Source organism: Procambarus clarkii, chromosome 56 (genome assembly GCF_040958095.1).
Source record: "Procambarus clarkii isolate CNS0578487 chromosome 56, FALCON_Pclarkii_2.0, whole genome shotgun sequence".
Lineage (NCBI taxonomy): Eukaryota > Metazoa > Arthropoda > Malacostraca > Decapoda > Cambaridae > Procambarus > Procambarus clarkii.
The window spans coordinates 9,063,157-9,086,394 of record NC_091205.1 but is presented as its reverse complement, the minus strand read 5'-3'; the positions used below and the strand labels follow the sequence as shown (position 1 = coordinate 9,086,394).

Genomic DNA, 23,238 nt, shown 5'->3' with positions numbered 1-23,238 from the left:
CTAACCTATCTTTTTAGGTTAGGTTAGGTTAGGTAGCCGAAAAAGTTAGGTTAGGTTTGGTTAGGTAGGTTAGGTAGTCGAAAAACAATTAATTCATGAAAACTTGGCTTATTAGGCAAATCGGGCCTTGCATAGTAGGCAGAGAAGTGCGTTCTGGCTATTAGGTACGACATATATACATATATATATATATATATATATATATATATATATATATATATATATATATATATATATATATATATATATATATATATATATATATGTATATATATATGTATATATATATATATATATATATATATATATATATATATATATATATATATATATGTATATATATATATATATATATATATATATATATATATATATATATATATATTATATATATACATTAATTCATGAAAACTTGGGTATTAGGCAAATTGGGCCTTGCATAGTAGGCTGAGAAGTGCGTTCTGGCTACTAGGTACCGAAAAAGTTAGGTTATTGGTAAAAAAATTGACCTCATAAATAAATTGACCTCATAAAAATTGAAAATATAATAATTCAGGAAAACTTAAAACCTGAAATAATATATTTTCTCTAATTTTTTACTTATGAAATAAAGCTACCCATTTCATTATGTATGAGGTCAATTTTTTTTATTGGAGTTAAAATTAACGTAGATATATGACCGATCCTAACCAACCCTACCTAACCTAACCTAACCTATCTTTATAGGTTAGGTTAGGTTAGGTAGCCGAAAAACACGAGTTCTCTCACATTGACAGTGGCTTGATGAAAAACGCAGAGTAACCTCTCACTTGTCTAGTGCCCTCGGGAAGTGGAGATATTTGAGGTGTATATATATCTCGAAGTCTCTACTTCTTTTGTAGGGTCTGATGGTGTAGTGGGTTAAGGCGTACTAGTTATGGCAGCTACTGGAAGGTAGTTGTGCTTTCTGGGTTCGAGGCCCACTGGTGGGTGTTGTCCAAAGATTGTTAATCTTCACTTGTGGTTTATGCAGGTATAGGCTTATAGCATAGACACGAGTTCTCTCACACTGACAATGGCTTGATGAAAAACGCAGAGTAACCTCACACTTGTCTAGTGCCCTCGGGAAGTGGAGATATTTGAGGTGTATATATATCTCGAAGTCTCTACTTCTTTTGTAGGGTCTGATGGTGTAGTGGGTTAAGGCGTACTAGTTATGGCAGCTACTGGAAGGTAGTTGTGCTTTCTGGGTTCGAGGCCCACTGGTGGGTGTTGTCCAAAGATTGTATATATATATATATATATATATAAATATATATATATATATATATATATATATATATATATATATATTTATTTATATATATATATATATATATATATATATATATATATATATATATATATATATATATATATATATATATATATATATATATATCGTACCTAGTAGCCAGAACGCCCTTCTCAACCTACTATGCAAGGCCCGATTTGTCTAATAAGCCAAGTTTTCATGAATTCATATATTTTCTCTAATTTTTTTCTTTTGAAATTATAAAGCTACCCATTTCATTATCTATGAGGTCAATTTTTTTTATTGGAGTTAAAATTAATGTAGATATATGACCGAACCTAACCAACCCTACCTAACCTAACCTAACCTATCTTTATTGGTTTGGTTAAGTTAGGTAGCTGAAAAAGTTAGGTTAGGTTAGGTTAGGTAGGTTAGGTAGTCGAAAAACAATTAATTCGTGAAAACTTGACTTATTAGGCAAATCGGGCCTTGCATAGTAGGCTGAGAAGTGCATTCTGGCTACAAAGCACGACATATATATATATATATATATATATATATATATATATATATATATATATATATATATATATATATATATATATGTATATATATATATATATACAATCTTTGGACAATATATACAATCTTTGGACAGCAACGCAACTGGTATGTACAAGACGCCTTAATCCACTTGACCATCACGACCGGACACAATGAGGTGATAGCCGAGGCTATTTGAACCACCCCACCGCCGGCACTCGGATAGTAATCTTGGGCATAGCATTTTACCAAAAACATGGGGTGTGAGTTTTCAGTTGCATATTGTCCTGGGGACCATTCAGGCTTGTTCGCATTTGTGTTCCTCACGTGTGCCCCAAAGAATGAGGTGATTTGTTAAAATGCTATGCCCAAGATTACTATCCGAGTGCCGGCGGTGGGGTGGTTCAAATTGCCTCGGCTATCACCTCATTGTGTCCGGTCATGATGGTCAAGTGGATTAAGGCGTCTTGTACATACCAGTTGCGTTGCTCCTGGGAGTATGGGTTCGAGTCACTTCTGGGGTGTGAGTTTTCAGTTGCATATTGTCCTGGGGACCATTCAGGCTTGTTCGCATTTGTGTTCCTCACGTGCGCCCCAAAGAATGAGGTGATTTGGTAAAATGTTATGCCCAAGATTACTATCCGAGTGCCGGCGGTGGGGTGGTTCAAATAGCCTCGGCTATCACCTCATTGTGTCCGGTCGTGATGGTCAAGTGGATTAAGGCGTCTTGTACATACCAGTTGCGTTGCTCCTGGGAGTATGGGTTCGAGTCACTTCTGGGGTGTGAGTTTTCAGTTGCATATTGTCCTGGGGACCATTCAGGCTTGTTCGCATTTGTGTTCCTCACGTGTGCCCCAAAGAATGAGGTGATTTGGTAAAATGCTATGCCCAAGATTACTATCCGAGTGCCGGCGGTGGGGTGGTTCAAATAGCCTCGGCTATCACCTCATTGTGTCCGGTCGTGATGGTCAAGTGGATTAAGGCATCTTGTACATACCAGTTGCGTTGCTCCTGGGAGTATGGGTTCGAGTCACTTCTGGGGTGTGAGTTTTCAGTTGCATATTGTCCTGGGGACCATTCAGGCTTGTTAGCATTTGTGTTCCTCACGTGTGCCCCAAAGAATGAGGTGATTTGGTAAAATGCTATGCCCAAGATTACTATCCGAGTGCCGGCGGTGGGGTGGTTCAAATAGCCTCGGCTATCACCTCATTGTGTCCGGTCGTGATGGTCAAGTGGATTAAGGCGTCTTGTACATACCAGTTGCGTTGCTCCTGGGAGTATGGGTTCGAGTCACTTCTGGGGTGTGAGTTTTCAGTTGCATATTGTCCTGAGGACCATTCAGGCTTGTTAGCATTTGTGTTCCTCACGTGTGCCCCAAAGAATGAGGTGATTTGGTAAAATGCTATGCCCAAGATTACTATCCGAGTGCCGGCGGTGGGGTGGTTCAAATAGCCTCGGCTATCACCTCATTGTGTCCGGTCGTGATGGTCAAGTGGATTAAGGCGTCTTGTACATACCAGTTGCGTTGCTCCTGGGAGTATGGGTTCGAGTCACTTCTGGGGTGTGAGTTTTCAGTTGCATATTGTCCTGGGGACCATTCAGGCTTGTTAGCATTTGTGTTCCTCACGTGTGCCCCAAAGAATGAGGTGATTTGGTAAAATGCTATGCCCAAGATTACTATCCGAGTGCCGGCGGTGGGGTGGTTCAAATAGCCTCGGCTATCACCTCATTGTGTCCGGTCGTGATGGTCAAGTGGATTAAGGCGTCTTGTACATACCACTTGCGTTGCTCCTGGGAGTATGGGTTCGAGTCACTTCTGGGGTGTGAGTTTTCAGTTATATATATATATATATATATATATATATATATATATATATATATATATATATATATATATATATATTTTTTTTTATTTATTTATTTTTTTAAATATTTCATGTTATGGAATGATACAGCTTTCTATTATATTACATATGATTTTGTTTACTTTGATTTAAAACTAACATAGGAACTTTATCAAACTTAACATAACTATGTCAGTAATTCATTGTCCTAAAAAAATATAATATTATTATTGTAAGAAAAGATATATGTATTAGTGTTAGTGATGATGGTCGGCAGGATACACATGCTGGACTACGGAAACTTTGTACCGGGGAACCTTTGGTCTTCGAGGGAGACGGTGCTGCGACTCCTGGGGGCGAAGCTCACTCTTCTGCCCAATTATGACCAGGTCATCCAGGCCTTCGACGCCGGGGCCGGAGTCCTCGAGGCCACTCAGTACTCCCACTTCCTTTTCATAACACGCAAAAGGAGCAAGAATGCCTATGTCGTCGAGGAGAAGCTTTATCCTAGCAATGTTGGATGGGTCTTCCAGAAGGGAGCTCCATATAAACATATCTTCGATAGGTGAGTCTTTATGCGGTCTCCTACTTTGTAAGCTTCCTCAAGACACTTACCACTATCAGCAACTTTTATGTTCAGGAGTATTATTGTGCAGTAACTGCATTCAAATTTATTATAAATATGCCATGACGAAGGTGTAGGTATTTGTTGAGACCAATTCTATCCTCAGCCCTAGTTACTTAAGTTTTTATATATCGTATAACAATCCCCCCCCCCCCAACCCCCCACCTATACATATCAAACTAAGGCAACAAGTCCTAAGACTTTAACAACGTGTAAATTATTGGATATGCAAAAAAAGGTCCTAAATATCACTCAGGATGACAATATATTATGTAAACAGACACTAAGCGAACTTAATCAACCGTATCTGGTTCATCAAGGATTTCATCGAAGGACAAGTGACAGACACTCATGAAAACAAAACTTACCATCATCCTCAAACCGAGATTTTCCATAGGGAGATGCGTGACTGTAAGCAGGTTAGTCTAGTTCGAAAAATTAGGAGCAGGGAGATGTTCCATTATATGTCCATGAGTTAATCACATGAAGTGATTGGAAGGCGGCTAGTGTTATGGAGTCCTGCTCGTATTCTCCAAACTCTGACTATAAAACATACTCCCCTCTCTGGGAATAACCAGAAAAGTACTAGTTTGATTTTATAACTCTTTAGAGGAGGCAAGATGCCACAATAAGAAAAAATTATGTTTAAGTTTATTTGGGAAGAGGCTTGGTATTGGCCCCACCATTAAAATGGTGGTATGTTATGACCCCATGTAGCCTGGGTGGAATGAGTCTACCCCAGTGAAAGCTATTCTGCCGTCTGGACCTGATTGAGAGGTCAGAATATATATGTATATATTAAATAACTGAGTAAATGCCAGTGAGTAATCTCAGGATACTAGCAGAGGGTGGGCGTTGGTAATAAGGGACATGAAATGAGATGTCGATACTTTGGGGAAGTGAAGTGACGCTAGAAGGTTGTGCCCTCACTTCAGTCACAACTGTCATCAGAAGTGGATGCACTTTGTTGATCTCCTGCATGAAGGAAGAATATAGTTCCCTGTGTTAGTGCTGGAGTGAAGACTACTTGTCTGCAAGTGTGACGAAGCTGTTGGGGACATAGTGCACCATTTCTCTGTGATTTTGATAAATCAGAGACGGCCTGGAAGTGAGTGTTTGGCCACGCCTTTGTGAAACTCTAATTGTTGTGCCTTCAAGAGGAAGGAAGTAAGCAGGCGTTTCTGTTGTGAAGCCTGCCAGACGACGTTGTGAACTCAAGTCGTGGACTGGAGGAAGCCTTGTGAAGCAGTCTAAAAGCAATTTTGTGGGCGCCATGTTTGAGTTCCAATGAGTGATCGTCTTCATGTCAGAGATTTCGGTGGTAAGCCTGTTTAATCGTTTGTTAGATTAGATACTGTGACGGTGTTCCCCCCTTATATTTCTCCCACGCCAGCTGTAAGAGTCATATCCACTTTTCACGAACGTTCTCTACGTTCCGGGGAACAATTTGACATATGTGGGAGCGTGGAGTGTTCTCACATTGGCAAGAAATTCGCAAAAGAAGAGTGTTTTGGCTTGTGCTATAGGCCCTTTAGGACGCCAATATGGCGCCGGCCCCTCCGTTTTACTGCCAAAACGGTATGATGTCAGTGTTACGGACCCGGATTCAGCGTCCGAGCCTGGAGCAGTGACAAACACGCCATCTGTGGGTCAGCTCCCGAAACCCCCGCCAAACGGACGACGACACCTAGTGAGGACAGCGTGTACTGGCCTCGAGGACCAGTTTCCAGTCTGGTTCAGCGCTCAACACCGCCGCTCCTGACCTCTGGTGAGGTGGTGCTCCGACGACAGCGCCATCTAGGGAGTGGATATGTCGGGCGTTTGTATCTGAGCCTGTGAGTGTGGTGTATTAGTGTCCCGGTTATTAATGACGTGTCTGCTTACAGAGCCAACCTGGGACCACTGTGTTGAAGGTGTAGTCAGTCTACCCGAGGCAGCCAGTCTCCATACAGTGAAGTTTGCTGCAGCTTTTGTGACGTCGTCCCCCCGGAAGAACACTGTGGTGTGTTAAGCCTGCCAGTGGAGTGGCAGTGGAAGGATTTACCCGGGACCGACGGTTGGAGACGATAATCCACTGGGGTATTGAGGACAGGAGGGTGATTGGTGATATCACACGAGACTCCTGTCTAGGGCGTACCCCTTATATCGTTCGTGGAGTGGCCGTACCAGCCTTGGTGGCTCTGTACCTGCCAGCAGACCTGCTGGACGTGTGGTTGACGGCCTCCACGACGGTGCCCCCAGTGGACCTGTGTTGTGGCTGACCTGTGGCCAGGGTAGACTCGGTGTTCTCAGAGGACACGTCTTGAGGCCACGAAGAAAGCACCGCGGACTCAGCACCTAGCTTCGAGGATCCATAGTCTCCAGCAGAAGACTACAGTGTTGGTCCCCTTTGTAAAGTGTTAATACCCCTCCCCCTTGTGTACGTTTTATTTCTATATATTTAAATGGTGATGGTGAAAATTATATTATATTAAGTTCTTACCTTTCTTTCCCTACTCCCTTTAAGTTACTTGCGTCACGGATCGCATCCCTTGATAGCCTCTACTGGCTTGGGGCCGGATATATATCTTCCTCTAACTACAACAGAGTGAGAACCCTGTTGCGTCCCGAGAGGGCCGTAACATAATTGGCATCCCCAGCGGGATCCGTCCCCTTGTTAAGTATGTTTGACAGGGGTGGTGAAGTGGCGTAATCCCTGTATATAATTCCCCCTGTGTGACGATTGTGACGTTATACGTCCTGTGCGGTGCTCAGTGACTAAGTGCGATATTGTGCAGTGCGGTGCTCGCTGTGATTAAGCGATTAAGTGCAATATTGACTAGTGCGGTGCTCAGTGATTTAGTGCAATATTGTAGAGCGAAGTGTTCGCTTGGATTCAGTGCAATATTGGGTAGTGCGGTGCCCGAAGTAATTACGTGCAATATTGGCAAGTGCAGTGTTTGGTGCGATAAAGGGCCATATTGACGTAGAACAGTGCTCGGTGCGTTAAGTGCTAACGTGTAAGCGGTGTGTTAAGTGCTAGTTGAGTGTTCCATCTGTGACAATGGCAGAAAAGGCTACCATCGATGATCTAGACGATGTTCAGGCTTTTCTGAACAGAGTGGACTGTCTTGCCAGATTAAAGTATCTGAGCAAACCGGAACTTGTACTAGTGAGCGCCTACCTGGAGATCAAGATCCGTGCCAGTGATTCCCGTGTGGAGATCTTGTCCAAGGTTCACCGGCACCTGAAGGCAGAAGAGAAACAGGAAGGCGAGACTCCTAGTACAAGGGAAGGTGAGGAAATAGCTTCCACAGAAAAGGAAGATAAGGGCAGTGACATTGACAGTGATGCAGGTGAGCTTAATATCAGCTTCCTAACAGTCAAAATGCGTGCCCTAGAGATCAATCGCGAGATAGAGTGGAAGAAGTTAGAATTAGAACGAGAATTAAAAGATAAAGAAATGGAGATGAAAGAAAAGGAATTGGCGATGAGGCGTCTAGAATTAGAAGAGAAACGAGAGAGAGAAGAACGAGAAAGAGAAGAGAGACGAGAGAGAGAAGAACGAGAAAGAGAAGAAAAAGAAAGACAGAGACAACATGAACTAGAAGTATTACGACTAGGCGCTGGACAGAGACAAACTGGAGTAAGCGGTTTCGATCCGGTAAGGAATATCAAAATGGTCCCCAAATTCAACGAGAGAGAGGTTTCGAAGTTCTTCGCAGCCTTCGAGAAAGTCGCTGCCTCTTTGGAGTGGCCAAGGGAGAATTGGGCCATCATGATACAGTCAGTCTTGACTGGGAAGGCCCAAATCGCCTACTCTACGTTATCCCTTGACGACTCCGGCGATTACGATATGGTGAAGAAAGTGGTGCTCATGGCGTACCAATTGGTACCTGAGGCATATAGGCAAAAGTTCAGAAACCTGAAGAAGACCTCAGAGCACACTTTCACCGAATTCGCCACCATCAAGGAGCGACTTTTTCAAGAATGGTGTGCCTCTCGGAAGGTGGAGACCAAGGAAGACCTCGAGCAGCTGATTCTGCTCGAGGACTTCAAGGATTGTTTGTCTGGAGACCTGAAGACGTACCTAGAGGAACAGCAGGTAGAGACCTTGAGTGCGGCAGCCACCATGGCGGAAGAGTATATCCTGACTCATAGGCCGTCTGCTAAGTACGTCCCGAGGAATTACCAGCGCCGGTTTGACAGACCTCACGACGAAGAAGAAGAAAGACCCGTCCCACGAAGTGCTAAGAAGACGCCCCCAAGTAGCCCCCGAAGAACAAGCCCTAGCAGTCCGAAACACCGGAGCCCGAGGAGGAATATGGTGTGCTGGACTTGTGGGCAGAAAGGGCATATAGCTGCTAGGTGCCGAGGCAGAAGAGGTGGCAGCGCACGTAGGGAGGTGATGTTGATGAGCTGTGTTACACCACCAGTAGGAAACCAGTCGACGACGACGCAGGAAGGACCAAGTTTGTTGGTCCCTCACACTTCAACCGGGTATGTAACGAGTGATCATACTGGTAGATCAATTGTAGTGCTCAGAGATAGTGGAGCAGCCCAGTCCCTGATCGTGAAGAGCTCGTTACCCGAGGGAGTAAGTGTGAACGGGAGACAAGAGGTTGTCCTGGTTGGGTTTCCAAGGACGCAGTACATCGCCCCCTTAGTGCCAGTACATCTCGACACGCCTTATTTCAGCGGCACATGTGTGTTGGCAGTAGTCGATACCCTCCCTGTGGCTGGGATTGACGTGGTACTAGCCAACGACTTGGTGACAGATTGGAGCATCAATCTTCCCAAGGTTGCGGACGAGTCTACCGGAACAGCACGGTCTGAGGTAACAGGCAATGGTAATGTCCTGGTAAAGACAGACCCGGATGTAAACATATTTAATTTGTCCTTTCACCCGCAGATCGACGATATTCTAGCAGTGTCTCCTGATTCTCTCGACGAGGAACATGAAGTTAAGAAGGCAGAGGTACCTGAGCAAGAAGAGAGGCCTTGTGTGCGGGCACCCACGGATACCAACGAGTCTGGAGCGAAGGCGGATGTGTGCTTGCGGTATGGCAAGTTACAGCATGTAGTGAACCAGCCAGAGATTCCCCAGACGTCAGAGGTAGGTGCGGTGTGTTCAAAAGGTCTAGTGCCCTCTTCGGTCCAAGCCAGGCGTGTGGATGTGGCCGGCTATGGACATGACTGGCTCGGGAAGCTTATCCCTCAATTGGCCTCATGTTTCTTAGCGATACTTTGTTTGATTCTCGTATGTGTTCTCGTTTGTGCTCTCAGTAAGGATCAGTGGACGACCCGAAGGATGATGGCTCCCGTGAACATCGAGAAGAGGTCCCAGGGATTGGAGATTTGTACTGCAAGTGTTGCAGTTGAAGAAGGGACCTGGGAGGTAATAGATGATACAGGAGGTACGATATGTGATAATATGAGTGACTGTTTCCGACAGGTTGGCACCCCCCGCGTGATAGCTGAGCCTCAATGCAGCGTTATACGGAACGTTGGTCGACCTGACGGTGGCAGAGTGAATGCCATCTGCGGCGTACAAGCAGCCCTGTTGGGACTAGGTGTGGATCTAGTAGGGTATGCTGTAAGTATTGACTTACCCACTGTCGCGATCACTCTGAATTATCAGACCCCTGTATTCCAGGTTCCTGTCTCCCTGAAGGACCATCGGACCGGCACCAGAAATGCCGTCTGTGGTCAGCCATCATCGGTGCCACGACATAAGGAAGTGTCGAGTCACCCCAAATCGTGTCGAAACCAATCCTTACTCGAGAGGTGTGAAATGATGCCCCTGCTTGACATCGCAGTGGAGATGTGGGAGACGTGGAAGATTACGTCAGGCAGATCATTGCCTTCCATTTTCAAGCTCCCTTTGTGCCAGGGTTTCTCAGTAGAAAAGTTCTGTGGACAAGACAGCCTCATCTCTCCAGTTCATAGTATAAGTAAGTCCATTTGGAGTTGTGTCGCCCTGCTAATTTGGTTTGTGTTTTTTATAGAACCCCAAACCAAATTCTTTTTGGTGGGGAGGTGTTACGGACCCGGATTCAGCGTCCGAGCCTGGAGCAGTGACAAACACGCCATCTGTGGGTCAGCTCCCGAAACCCCCGCCAAACGGACGACGACACCTAGTGAGGACAGCGTGTACTGGCCTCGAGGACCAGTTTCCAGTCTGGTTCAGCGCTCAACACCGCCGCTCCTGACCTCTGGTGAGGTGGTGCTCCGACGACAGCGCCATCTAGGGAGTGGATATGTCGGGCGTTTGTATCTGAGCCTGTGAGTGTGGTGTATTAGTGTCCCGGTTATTAATGACGTGTCTGCTTACAGAGCCAACCTGGGACCACTGTGTTGAAGGTGTAGTCAGTCTACCCGAGGCAGCCAGTCTCCATACAGTGAAGTTTGCTGCAGCTTTTGTGACGTCGTCCCCCCGGAAGAACACTGTGGTGTGTTAAGCCTGCCAGTGGAGTGGCAGTGGAAGGATTTACCCGGGACCGACGGTTGGAGACGATAATCCACTGGGGTATTGAGGACAGGAGGGTGATTGGTGATATCACACGAGACTCCTGTCTAGGGCGTACCCCTTATATCGTTCGTGGAGTGGCCGTACCAGCCTTGGTGGCTCTGTACCTGCCAGCAGACCTGCTGGACGTGTGGTTGACGGCCTCCACGACGGTGCCCCCAGTGGACCTGTGTTGTGGCTGACCTGTGGCCAGGGTAGACTCGGTGTTCTCAGAGGACACGTCTTGAGGCCACGAAGAAAGCACCGCGGACTCAGCACCTAGCTTCGAGGATCCATAGTCTCCAGCAGAAGACTACAGTGTTGGTCCCCTTTGTAAAGTGTTAATACCCCTCCCCCTTGTGTACGTTTTATTTCTATATATTTAAATGGTGATGGTGAAAATTATATTATATTAAGTTCTTACCTTTCTTTCCCTACTCCCTTTAAGTTACTTGCGTCACGGATCGCATCCCTTGATAGCCTCTACTGGCTTGGGGCCGGATATATATCTTCCTCTAACTACATCAGAGTGAGAACCCTGTTGCGTCCCGAGAGGGCCGTAACAGTCAGTGGCACCAGATTGGTCAGGAACAGTGACGTGGCACAGGGAGCCAATGAGAAACGCCCCTGGCAAGTATGATGTCACGAGAGCAAGGGGGTCCGGACATCGCGCCCCAGTGGCGCCAGCAGTTTGACACGACACGTCGAGGAGGTCGGATGTGTGACCGAGGATCCTGTCAGTTTGGCAGTTTACCTCACTCCGGTAGATTTTATGCGTCACCCAGCAGTCTGCAAGCACCCTGTGAGGTCTTCCTTTATTCCATGTGTTGGACCGAAGAAGGAATCGACGAGAATTGAGCAGCAAGTGCTCCAGTGACAGGCGCTTTGCAAGAGGTGAAGTCTGTGCAGTGACGTATGGGACGTCTGTGCAAGTTCACCCGTTTAGTGACGACGTAGCGGCTGGGCCAATCCACCGAGAGTCATTAGAACAACGGAACTAGCTGGGAATCAGGACGACTGCAGCCGAGAGAAAGGTCTGCAGCCGTAGTTGTGAGAAGTCGACGGCCAGGAGACCGACTCCAACCCCTTGAAGAAGTTGTGGAGGAGCATGGGCCTGCAGAGGATAGAGCACGGTGAAGACGCGTTTTTTGAGGTGTTGAAGAGGTTCCTGGAGAGAGCATCAGTGTGTGTGGGGGGGCGTTCCCTACAACGAGACGAGAGCCGGGACCAGGAGCTTCATTTCAACTCTCAACAGAGGGCGAGTCCACATCAGTGAGGTGGAAGTAGGTAATTTAGTTTTCCCTCCCATTCCCCTTTAGTCAGCTATTTTAATTAGTCTCTTCTATGTCGTGAGCAGGGCTCACCAATGTATATGTCATAGTAAGGCACAGTTGTGCAGAGAGATGCTGTAGAGAGCTCTCACGAAATATGTGTGGTGTGTGAGTGCACCTGTGATTTATTGAAGAGATTGCCGTGTCAAGGACATTTATAATCATCTGACATTATTATTATCAGTTTGTGTCAGAGAATATATATATATATATATATATATATATATATATATATATATATATATATATATATATATATATATATAACTGTACCATTTATTAGTATAAGGCTGTGTGCCCCGTATTGACTCATTATTGCTAATATTGATGAAGTGATCTATATATGCTGGAGTATTGAATAACATAATCGTGAGTACAGTGAATTATTGCATTTATTACCATTACTGTGATATTTGGTGTTTAATGCCATTACTGTAAGGTACTGTGTTAATCACCATTGAAATGATTTATTGAGCATTTAAGGCCAGTGCAGCGATTATTGCGTTTATCGCCATTATAGCAAGTTATTGTGTTGATTGCCAGTATTGTGTTTACTGTGAATTTAAAGAAATAGGCGCTTAATGCCAGGGCAACAAGTACAGAGAGAGATCATACAGCGAAGGGGCGTGGCAGTTGGGAATGACAGGAGGAGGGAGTGTTGCTGTCTTGCTGTGTTCCTGATTTATGAAGAGGGAGTGTCCATGCTGCCATGTACTTCGTCGCCTTGTTGTTGATATAGAGATATAATACTTTAATATTTTAAGTAAAATACAAAACTACCTTCGTGTTTGTATTATCCCTCTTTTGCTTGTTGCTATAGAGTCCATTGAAAGAGTGAGAGTGATAGACACATACCTGCCTGATACCAGATTTATTTAGTGTGCTCTTGACACAATTACCACAATTCCACAATACCACTGACGTGTTACTGTACACGGAGAACACCAGTTGGCGACCTTTCAGTTAGCAGTTGAGTTCTCTGTCGGGGCGGGCACACGATCAAGAGAGAAGCTTGTGTTCCCACTCGCCCTCAGGTTATAAGACCGGTCAAAGGTAGACTGGGATACTCTCCAGGTGAACAGTGGCACCTTGAAGATGGAGTGAAGACCTGCAGGGCTACAGTAAGTAACAGTTACCACTACTAGTACTTGGTAGTGACTGGTGAGAGGTAGAGAAACCCCGACTTGGCGACCTTGCCAGGATTTTAAGTACACTTACTTACTGATTTAAGAGAATCCCCGACATTGGCGACCTTGCCAGGATTCTAAGTACGGTTACTTACTGACGAAACCCCGACAATACCCATGTTTGAACGTGTGCCCAGCGATCATAGTGAACATATGTATATGTAGGATAGATACTTTATTAGGACAGTGAGCTAAAATAAGTAGCTAAATTCAACCCGTTCTCGCAAATTTAATAAGTCAATATTGACTTATTAAATATGTGCATAGGTGACATACTTAACATAATAGTTTCCCTTGAAAAGCTTCATAGAAAACACCGACCTTACCTAACCTACTTAGTATGTTAAGATAAGCATCTTATTGCTTCGTAATTACAATTATTACCTAACCTATACCTATAATAGGTTAAGTAACAATTGTAATTACGAAGCTATAAGATGCTTATTTTAACATACTAAGTAGGTTAGGTAAGGTCGGTGTTTTCTATGAAGCTTTTCAAGGGAAACTATTATGTTTAGTATGTCACCTATGCACGCAACTAATAAGTCAATATTGACTTATTAAATTTGCGAGAACGGGTTGCTAAATTTGGGAGGACATGCTGGAGGGAGAAACGATACATCTTCCCTCACCAAAGGTCAAGTGCTGACTGAGGGGGGAAAGCCCCCAGCCTCGTGACCCTGGGAAGTGGCCAGCAACGTGTCATGACATGTTCCCAGAGTAGACTCGCCCAGGATGGGGGAGGACTGTTGCGGCGACGCATTAGTGTTTAAAGAGACGGAGGATTTTATTTTCTGTGAATACATTTAATTATGTTTTGTTAGGAAAATATTTTTATTGGCATGGTATTGGAATTGCAGATTTGTTTGGAAGGAGTTCATGGAGGAACTTCGAGGTTAGAGAAGAAGTTGATGGAGGAACTTCGAGGCTGGAGAAGAAGTGTATGCTGAACTCTGTGGTAGAGCAGAACTCCATAGTGAGAAGCTGCCTTTCCTGATATTTTGGAGGACCTAGAGATATACATTGGTAGTGAGCATCTAGGAGCAAAACAGAGGTTCATGGTGGGCACACACAAGTGTATAAAGGGAGTGCTTGAATGCGTATTGGCATGTAAGACACAGTGTAAGGGGAGAGATTGATTTCTTCTTTTGTTGGGGGATACTTATATAGATATTTCTGGTGTTTTAGCCCCGAGTTGAGTTTCATATACTTTTAGAGCTGAGGATACAATACTGTTGTGACAGGATTTCAGCCCCATTTAGTGAGGGAGTAGTAAGTGGTAAGCTAAGAGCTGAGCAGCCACTTGATATGAACAGTTGGTGAAGCCTGGATATGATATCAAAAAGCTACTGGGTTGCAGCAGCTTAGAGTGTTGTATGATCATGTTCTATTTTATATGCTATATATTATGTATATTTTCTCAGTATATTAAATGTATATGTTAGCTGGCTTTTGCTCTTGTCTTGGTGAAGTTTCCCAGAAAGGGAGAGAGATAGAGAGAGGGTCACGGCTGCATACAAGGTGGCAGAAGATACTAATTCATGAAAGGTGGATTTAGGAGATCATTCCGATCAAGGTGAGAGTGGGAAGTCACGGCGGCTCGAGTAGGGTGTGTACACAAAACAACTAGACCAGTTTTGGCCTCGTTGCCAAAACGAGGCATACAGGGTGATCTCCTTGGTAAATTACTAGAACGCCAGTGTCCATTGCTGTTCGACCGGCGGTAGCGGGAGTGTACGTTTGGCAGCCACACTCCCGCTACTTGTTAGTTCCGTCAAACTTGTACTTGTTTGTTCCGTCAGGGAGTGATTGGAGACGCTGCTTGCCTGTATGCAAGTAAAAGTCTGGTGCAATAGTCAGAGGTTTAAGTTTTCGGGGGGGGGGGGGGGGGGGGGTTTAAGTCTAAAAGCCCCCGCCCCCCCCTCAGAGCAGAACAGTGTGCCTTGGGAGGGGGAAGGTGTCCCAGTCAAAGAGACCCCCCCTCCAGAAGATTGTGGGTACAGCGTCAGGTGGTGCATTATTGGTTGGCAACGGCAGCTTGGCCAGATAGACCAATTGCGAAGCGCCTATGGTGTGACGTAGTGTGACGTCGGGTGCCCTACTGTAGAGGCGGGAAATCTGCCATCACTTGCTACCAGGAGGTGAAGCTGTGCAGATGTGCGTTCCAGCGTTCCCCAGTTCAGGAGATGAATAGGTCTCCAGAGAAAATAATCTCGAACAGCTCTCGTGTGTTAACGGTAGAGGAGTGTCCCATCGACTCTCGTGGGAGTTAAAGGACGAGCTGGATGGTGAGAAAAGAGCATAAATCCTCGATGAAGGTAGCACTCCAAGGTTACTTCGAAAGGGGGCGCTAGGGGGTTGTGGTACAACCCGCGGACCGTTTCTTACAGTGGAACTGAGCGAAATAGATTTGGTAGCGGAGTCGTGGTCTGGTGCAGCGAGACCACTGCTCCTGTGAGAAGAAGAATTCACACCACAAGAATACATAAGAACAAATGGAACAGAACGTTAATGTGCTTCAGTCTGGAGAAGCCAGGTGACGTCAGCTACCATCTAACAAGAAGTGAGGAACACTTTGTGGAGTGAGTGTCGGTCGTGTGAGAGGAGATGTAATGGTCGATGCTGGGGGAGATCATCAACAGGAGGAGGCTGCCTCTGACATCGGGGATCATTGAGGAGCTACTCTTCATGTCTACGATCAGCGAGGTCTACACTCATCAGAATCGGTCTATAAGGTAGTTAAAATTGCCCTACCATTTTCCCCTTATGTTAGGAAAGGCGTTATATATAAATTAAAGTAGTAAGCAGAAACTATGTTAGGAGTGACGCCGGACATTAAGTGATATTATTATTAGAGTGATTATGTTTTCATATTATTAATTACACAGAGAGCTTGAGGCGGTGCATTATTAGAGTGGTGTTACAAAATATATGTATATATATATCTTTAAACATGTTATAGAGTAAGGTAGCAAGTAGTAGTAGAGAAAAGATAGCCTCATCACTCTGGAGTGTGAAAACTATGGTGTTGCCATAATAAAGTAGATTTATTTCAAGAGTGTTGCCACCGGATAGAACTAGAGAGCCTTTACGGATTAATATGGTGTAGCCTAATTTGAGTAAATGAATTAAATTTCATTACGGTGTTTGTTTCCTCCTCTTCATTTGCTTGTTATATTGTTGAGGGATTTATTGAACATCACATTGCTATTAAACAAGTACTAGACTGGGTGACATGGTATACCACTGTGTATGGAAATATTATTTGACCACAGAGGAAGGAGAGTTAAGTTGATAACCTTGTTAATATAACCCTATGGATGGGCAACCCGGGCTGGGTTAACCCAGAGTTTCCGTGTCCATGGACACGCCAACAAGAAAACGAGCGAGTGGTCAGGTTACTTTACTCACTACAGGATGCAAAGCTGGGGTTTGGTGAGAACTCTGCTCCATAGTTCAACTGAGGTGCTCCCCAGAAGTGAACAGTGTCATCTGGGGAGGGGAGTAGGGGGCCCAACAGAGAGGAGCTCCAGAGTGGAGTGTGCTGTGTCACTTTAGGGCGTTCATCGTCAATCACTCTAGAAGAACGTCGTCTCCTCATAAGGTAGGATACGCCACCGTATAATTGGAGATTCTGCCGGGATGACTAATTGAGGGTCAAGACCCGTCACATTTAAGAGTATGTAAATTGTTGTTCATAATAACACATCATTCATCGTGCGAAGGGTTAAAGACAGCAGAATGAATTGCTGAGGTGAAATCCGAATAAGAAAGTCAGAGATATGGAACAGGCACGTACAGTCTCCAATGGTGTCCACATGATCATTCGAGGTAACATCGATAAAAATACACTGTTGACAACTTACGACAGCGATGGCCATCGTCCGTCGTTGCAATAAGATTTTACAAGGGCCAGTAGTTTAGCTATGTGAATTCACCTGTATTTAGCTGTGTGACGTTATGAGGAGTTTTGGGCGCAGCAGAGAGGCTTGGCCGATGTGTGGGACGTACACGAGGCTCCCGGCTAAGTCAGGCCACATGCGTCAGGTCATACACAGGTCAGGCCACATATCGAGGTAACATGAGTCAGGTCATACACAGGTCAGGCCACATGCGTCAGGTCATACACAGGTCTGGCCACATGCGTCAGGTCATACACAGGTCTGGCCACATGCGTCAGGTCATACACAGGTCAGGCCACATGCGTCAGGTCATACACAGGTCAGGCCACATGCGTCAGGTCATACACAGGTCTGGCCACATGCGTCAGGTCATACACAGGTCTGGCCACATGTGTCAGGTCATACACAGGTCTGGCCACATGCGTCAGGTCATACACAGGTCTGGCCACATGCGTCAGGTCATACACAGGTCTGGCCACATGCGTCAGGTCATACACAGGTCAAACCACATGCATCAGGTAATACACAGGTTAGGCCACATGTTATATCAGGTTAGGCCACACATCAGGTCATATCTAGGTAACATGCGTCAGGTCATACACAGGTCTGGCCACATGCGTCAGGTCATACACAGGTCAGGCCACATGCGTCAGGTCATAGTAGTAGGGATGACGGTCCACAGGTGATATTTTGTTTTTGGGCAAATATCATGCGTGAGAGTCAGGGTTTTCAGGTCCAATATCCTGCGTGAGAGACAGGGTTTTCAGGTTCCAATATCACGCGTAGGAGTCAGGGTTTTCAGGTCCAATATCCTGCGTGAGAGACAGGGTTTTCAGGTTCCAATATCCCGCGTAGGAGTCAGGGTTTTCAGGTCCAATATCCCGCATATGGCTTCGTGTTTTTCAGGTAATTTTTGTCAGTCACAGATTTTAGAAGTTGTTAAAGTTCTTATGATGAAAATAATGTCATACGAGTTTGTTAAGAGTTCGTATGGGAGAAATTCAAAATCGTGTTTATGAGCCAGGGTTTTTCAGGTAATTTTGTCAGTCACAGATTTTAGAAGTTGTTAAAAGTTCTTATGATGAAAATAATTTCCGAGACTTTAGAAGTTTGTTAAAAAGTTCTTATGGGAGAAAATCAAATCGTGTTTATGAGCCAGGGTTTTTCAGGTAAAATTTGTCAGTCACAGATTTTAGAAGTTGTTAAAAGTTCTTATGATGAAATAATGTCATACGAGTTTGTTAAGAGTTCTTATGGGCAAAATTCAAGTCACTGATGTGGAATTAAGGAAATTCTTATGATGAAATAATGTCATACGAGTTTGTTAAGAGTTCTTATGGGCAAAATTCAAGTCACTGATGTGGAATTAAGGAAATTCTTATGATGAAATAATGTCATACGAATTTGTCAAGAGTTCTTATGATGAAATAATGTCATACGAGTTTGTTAAGAGTTCTTATGGGCAAAATTCAAGTCACTGATGTGGAATTAAGGAAATTCTTATGATGAAATAATGTCATACGAGTTTGTTAAAAGCTCTTATGATGAAAATAATGTCTTACGAGTTTGTTAAGAGTTCATATGGGAGAATTTTTTCAGAGTTCCTACCGATAATAAGCAGATATTTAGGCTGTATATGTTTAAGTTGGATTCTTACTTAGAAACTAGTATATTGCTATATATCTGAATCATTTCACGGCCTTCCCCCTGCATCTCCCGCTCATACCTCATACCCCCTCCCTCCCCCCCCCCCCCCCGTTACCTCACAATCTCTCGCGTCACCTGTGTTTACTTTACGCCGTTAGCCGGCCAGCCAGACGCCACATGCAGGTCACCTCTTTAATCTTATCTTATCTTCTCCATAATATCTGGACCGTCCCTCTCCTTCATATTGTTCATTCATAGTTCCTTTTCATTAAACTAGTCAGTTTTACATATATAAACAAAGTCAGGGTCAAGCTCACGTTCCCGCCTTAATTTTACTAATACATCTTCTTTAGTATCCAATCATTTTCTTCGAGATTTAAAACACAGCTATTTCAAACGTATTAAAATACAATAATTTTATTATCGAGCTCCAGCTCCTGTCCCCGCCTTAGTCCCCGGTCGTATAATGAGTACTAACAGTCCAATCCCTCTAAAATTTAAAAATTATCATATTTCAATCGTAGTTCAATACAGTAATTTAGTTACCAAACTCTAGCTCTTGTCCTCCGTCATAGCCCTCTCTCGTATCTTCGTTAATACCTATTCAAATTCCCCTAAATTTCTACCCGCTGTATTTCAGACATAGTTTGGTAAATGCAAACAGTTACCGAACTCTAGCTCTTATCCTCCGCCTTTGCTCTCTCTCGTATCTTCGTTAATACCTAATCAAATTCCCTGAAATTTTAACCCTCTGTATTTCAGACACAGTAAATAAGAACAAGTCAGTTACTGAGCTCCAGCTCTCATTTCCCACCTTACTTCCCTCTCGTGTCTTCGGCAATATCCTATCAAATTCCCTGAAATTTATACCTCTGTATGTCAGTCACAGTAAATAAGATCAAGTCAGTTACCGAACTCTAGCGCTTGTCCTCTTGTCCTCTGTCCTCATATTCCCTGCATGTTCACTCTATTCATCAACTTTTTCTTACATGTTTTCTGTGTTCACCATATGTTCACTGTGTTCATTCCCTTACTTAACCCCAATTTTTTATGTTCTTTGTTTCTTTAAACCAATTTGTTTCTTCCATTCACTAACTAGTTCTTTGTCAAATATTATCATCGGCAATACAGTTTCCTCAACAATTTTAGTCACCCAGTTTTATTTGCAAAACTATGTCAAAGTAATTCTCGTAGTCAACTTAATACTTCTACCAACCCTGTTCATAAACAAATCTACACTTTATTCAGTTCCAAATTTGCAAAGACAAACCTTTCTTGTAACTTCTTAACTAAAAATAACTTGTCAATCAACCAAAAATAGTCAGGATTAGTCTCATTCAACACCGTTCTTAACTAAAACAACCTTTCTCTTAGCTAAAAATCGTCAAAGGAATCTTACCATCACTGTACTTAACTAAAATAACCTTTCTCTTAGCAAAAATAGTCAAGGGAAACGTTTCCAATACTGTTCATAACTAACTTTATCCATTGTCATTCAACTAAAAATAGTCTTGTTCATCATTTCGTAACAGCCATTATGTTTTCGTCAAGTAAGAAAATATAGTCAAAGATATCTATCATCGTCGTTCTTAACTGACATTTATACTTTGTGGAGCACTAAAATAGTCACTGTCGTCATATTTTTTCTTGTCTTTCCTCAACTAAAATAGTCAAATGTAACTTTTGAGAGGATAGGTTACGTAGGTTTGAGCAGTGTAGTTCAGAGAACAGTTTTAGGGTAAAGCGACTAAGAAAATATATTTTAACAGAAGTGCAGGTTTGGTATGAAAAGCTGAACTAGTTACATATTGGAGATAAATTTTATGACTGAAGATGTCTTAAAGAATAACATGATGGAAGAAGGAGAGTTTCTTTGATGAACGAAGGTGTCTTAGAGAACAACTTTTTGGAGAACGAAGATGAATTAGAGATCACTTTGATGACTCTGAGAATAACTTTGATCAACGAAGATGGATTGGAAAGTTTCTCTAATGAACGAAGGTGACTTAGAGATTAACTTTTATGATTTAGAGAACATCTTTGATGTCTTAGAGAACAACATTGATGTCTTAGAGAACAACATTGATGTCTTAGAGAACAACTTTGATGAACAAAGATGTCTTAGAAAGCTTCTCTGATGAACGAAAAGATACTTAGAGAATAACTTTGATGACTGTATTTAACTTTTTTGATGGCTCTGAGGACAGTTTTGTTGAACGAGGATGTCTCAGAAGGCTTCTTTGAATAACGAAGGTGACTCTGAGAATAACTTTTGATGACTCTGAGAATGACTTTGATGAACGGAAGGTTACTTAGAGAATAACATATCATGACTGAGAATAACTTTTGATAGCTCTTAGAATAACTTTTATGAACGAAGATGTCTGAGATTAACTTTGATAGCTCAGAATAACTTTTGTGGACATGAGAATATCTTTGGATAACTCTGAGATTAACTTTGATGTCTTTGAAACAACTTTGATGAACAAAAGTGAGTTAGAGATTACCTTTGATAACTCTAAGATTAACTTTGATGACTTTGAGAACAAGTTTGATGACTGAGATTAACTTTTAACGTCTTTTGGAACAACTTTGATGACTCTGAGAATAGCTTTGATGACTCTGAGAATAGCTTTGGGTAGCTCTGAGAATAACTTTTGTTGTCATAGAATAACTTTTGATTGTTCTGAGAATAACTTTAGATATCTCTGAGAATAAGTTTGATGAACGAAGATATCTTACAGAGCAACTTTTATGTTTCGAAGAATAACTTTGATATCTCGAAGAGTGCCTTTTGGTGTGTTTAAGAGCGTCTTTGATGCCTCGAGAGGTGTTTTTGATGTCTTAAAGGATGTCTTTGATGTCTCAAAGGATGTCTTTGAGTGCAACTTTGGTGTCTTTGAGTAAGTCCTTGATGTATTGAAGAGTGTCTTTGATTTCTTGAAGAGTAACTTTGGTGTTACGGAGAGCACCTTTGACTATTTTTCTTACTTAACGACATATAATTTTTACGAAAGTGCTGAAAATGTTACATTTGACTATTTTTCTTACTTAGCGACATATAATTTTAGTTACGAAAGTGTTGAAAAAGTTACATTTGACTATTTTAGTTGAGGAAAGACAAGAAAAAATATGACGACAGTGACTATTTTAGTGCTCCACAAAGTATAAATGTCAGTTAAGAACGACGATGATAGATATCTTTGACTATATTTTCTTACTTGACGAAAACATAATGGCTGTTACGAAATGATGAACAAGACTATTTTTAGTTGAATGACGATGGATAAAGTTAGTTATGAACAGTGTCGGAAAGATTCATTTGACTATTTTTAGCTAAGAGAAAGGTTGTTTTAGTTAAGAACGGTGGTGAATGAGATTAATCCTGACTATCTTTGGTTGATTGACAAGTAATTTTTAGTTAAGAAGTTACAAGAAAGGTTTGTCTTTGTAAATTTGGAACTGAATAAAGTGTAGATTTGTTTAAGAACGGGGTTGGTAGAAGTATTAAGTTGACTACGAGAATTACTTTGACATAGTTTTGCAAATAGAACTGGGTGACTAAAATTGTTGAGGGAACTGTAATGCCGATGATAATATTTGACAAAGAACTAGTTAGTGAATGGAAGAAACAAATTGGTTTAAAGAAACAAAGAACATAAAAAATTAGGGTTAAGTAAGGGAATGAACACAGTGAACATAGGGTGAACACAGAAAACATGTAAGAAAAAGTTGATGAATAGAGTGAACATGCAGGGAATATGAACTTATAGAGAAAATGAAGACATGATAAAGAACATAGGGAATACAAAGAATGAATACTGAACATGTGAAGAACAAGCTAAGAACATTGAGAACATGAAAACTGAGTATAAAAGTTGTACAGAGAACATATGATGTACATGAAAAACATAATGAACATACGGGGAAAATGGTAGAAAACAGAAAAAAATGAGAAAAACAGGTGAAAAAATTTGAACTGAGCTTGCTGTGAACATTTGTAGAACATGGAGTGAACACAGAAAACATGAAAAAAAAATGTGAAGAACACACCTGAATATAGAGAAAATATGCAAATACAGTATGATTATTGAAGGTTTGGATACGTTGGGGATGAGAAGGTAAGGGAGGGAAAGTGTAAGATGATTACTCTGATAAGAGTTAGGCTGGAGAGGTACTTGATCGGATATATTTATGTTCGATGATCTAAGACAGAGGAAATGGAGCTTGGCTAATGTCCAGATTAATTTTACTACGTTAGAAGTAAGGTGATCTTAAATCTCAGGTGATTTAGGTGGATAATAAAGAACTTGTACAAAATGAGCAAAGCGGGAAACAAGAGTTGAAACTCGGTAACTGAACTGGCTTTTATTTACTATGTCTGAAAATGTAGTTGGGT

General features: G+C 42.7%; 1 protein-coding gene across 1 annotated transcript in view; it reads left to right on the top strand.

The window, feature by feature from the left end:
• LOC123770954 (glutamate receptor-like) overlaps positions 1 to 23,238 on the top strand; it is a 229,210-nt gene that overhangs the window by 193,782 nt on the left and 12,190 nt on the right. The window contains exon 6 of the mRNA XM_069306026.1: positions 3,938 to 4,225. Within this exon, the coding sequence (XP_069162127.1) occupies positions 3,938 to 4,225 (288 nt within the window). The remainder of the gene's footprint in view (positions 1 to 3,937; positions 4,226 to 23,238) is intronic.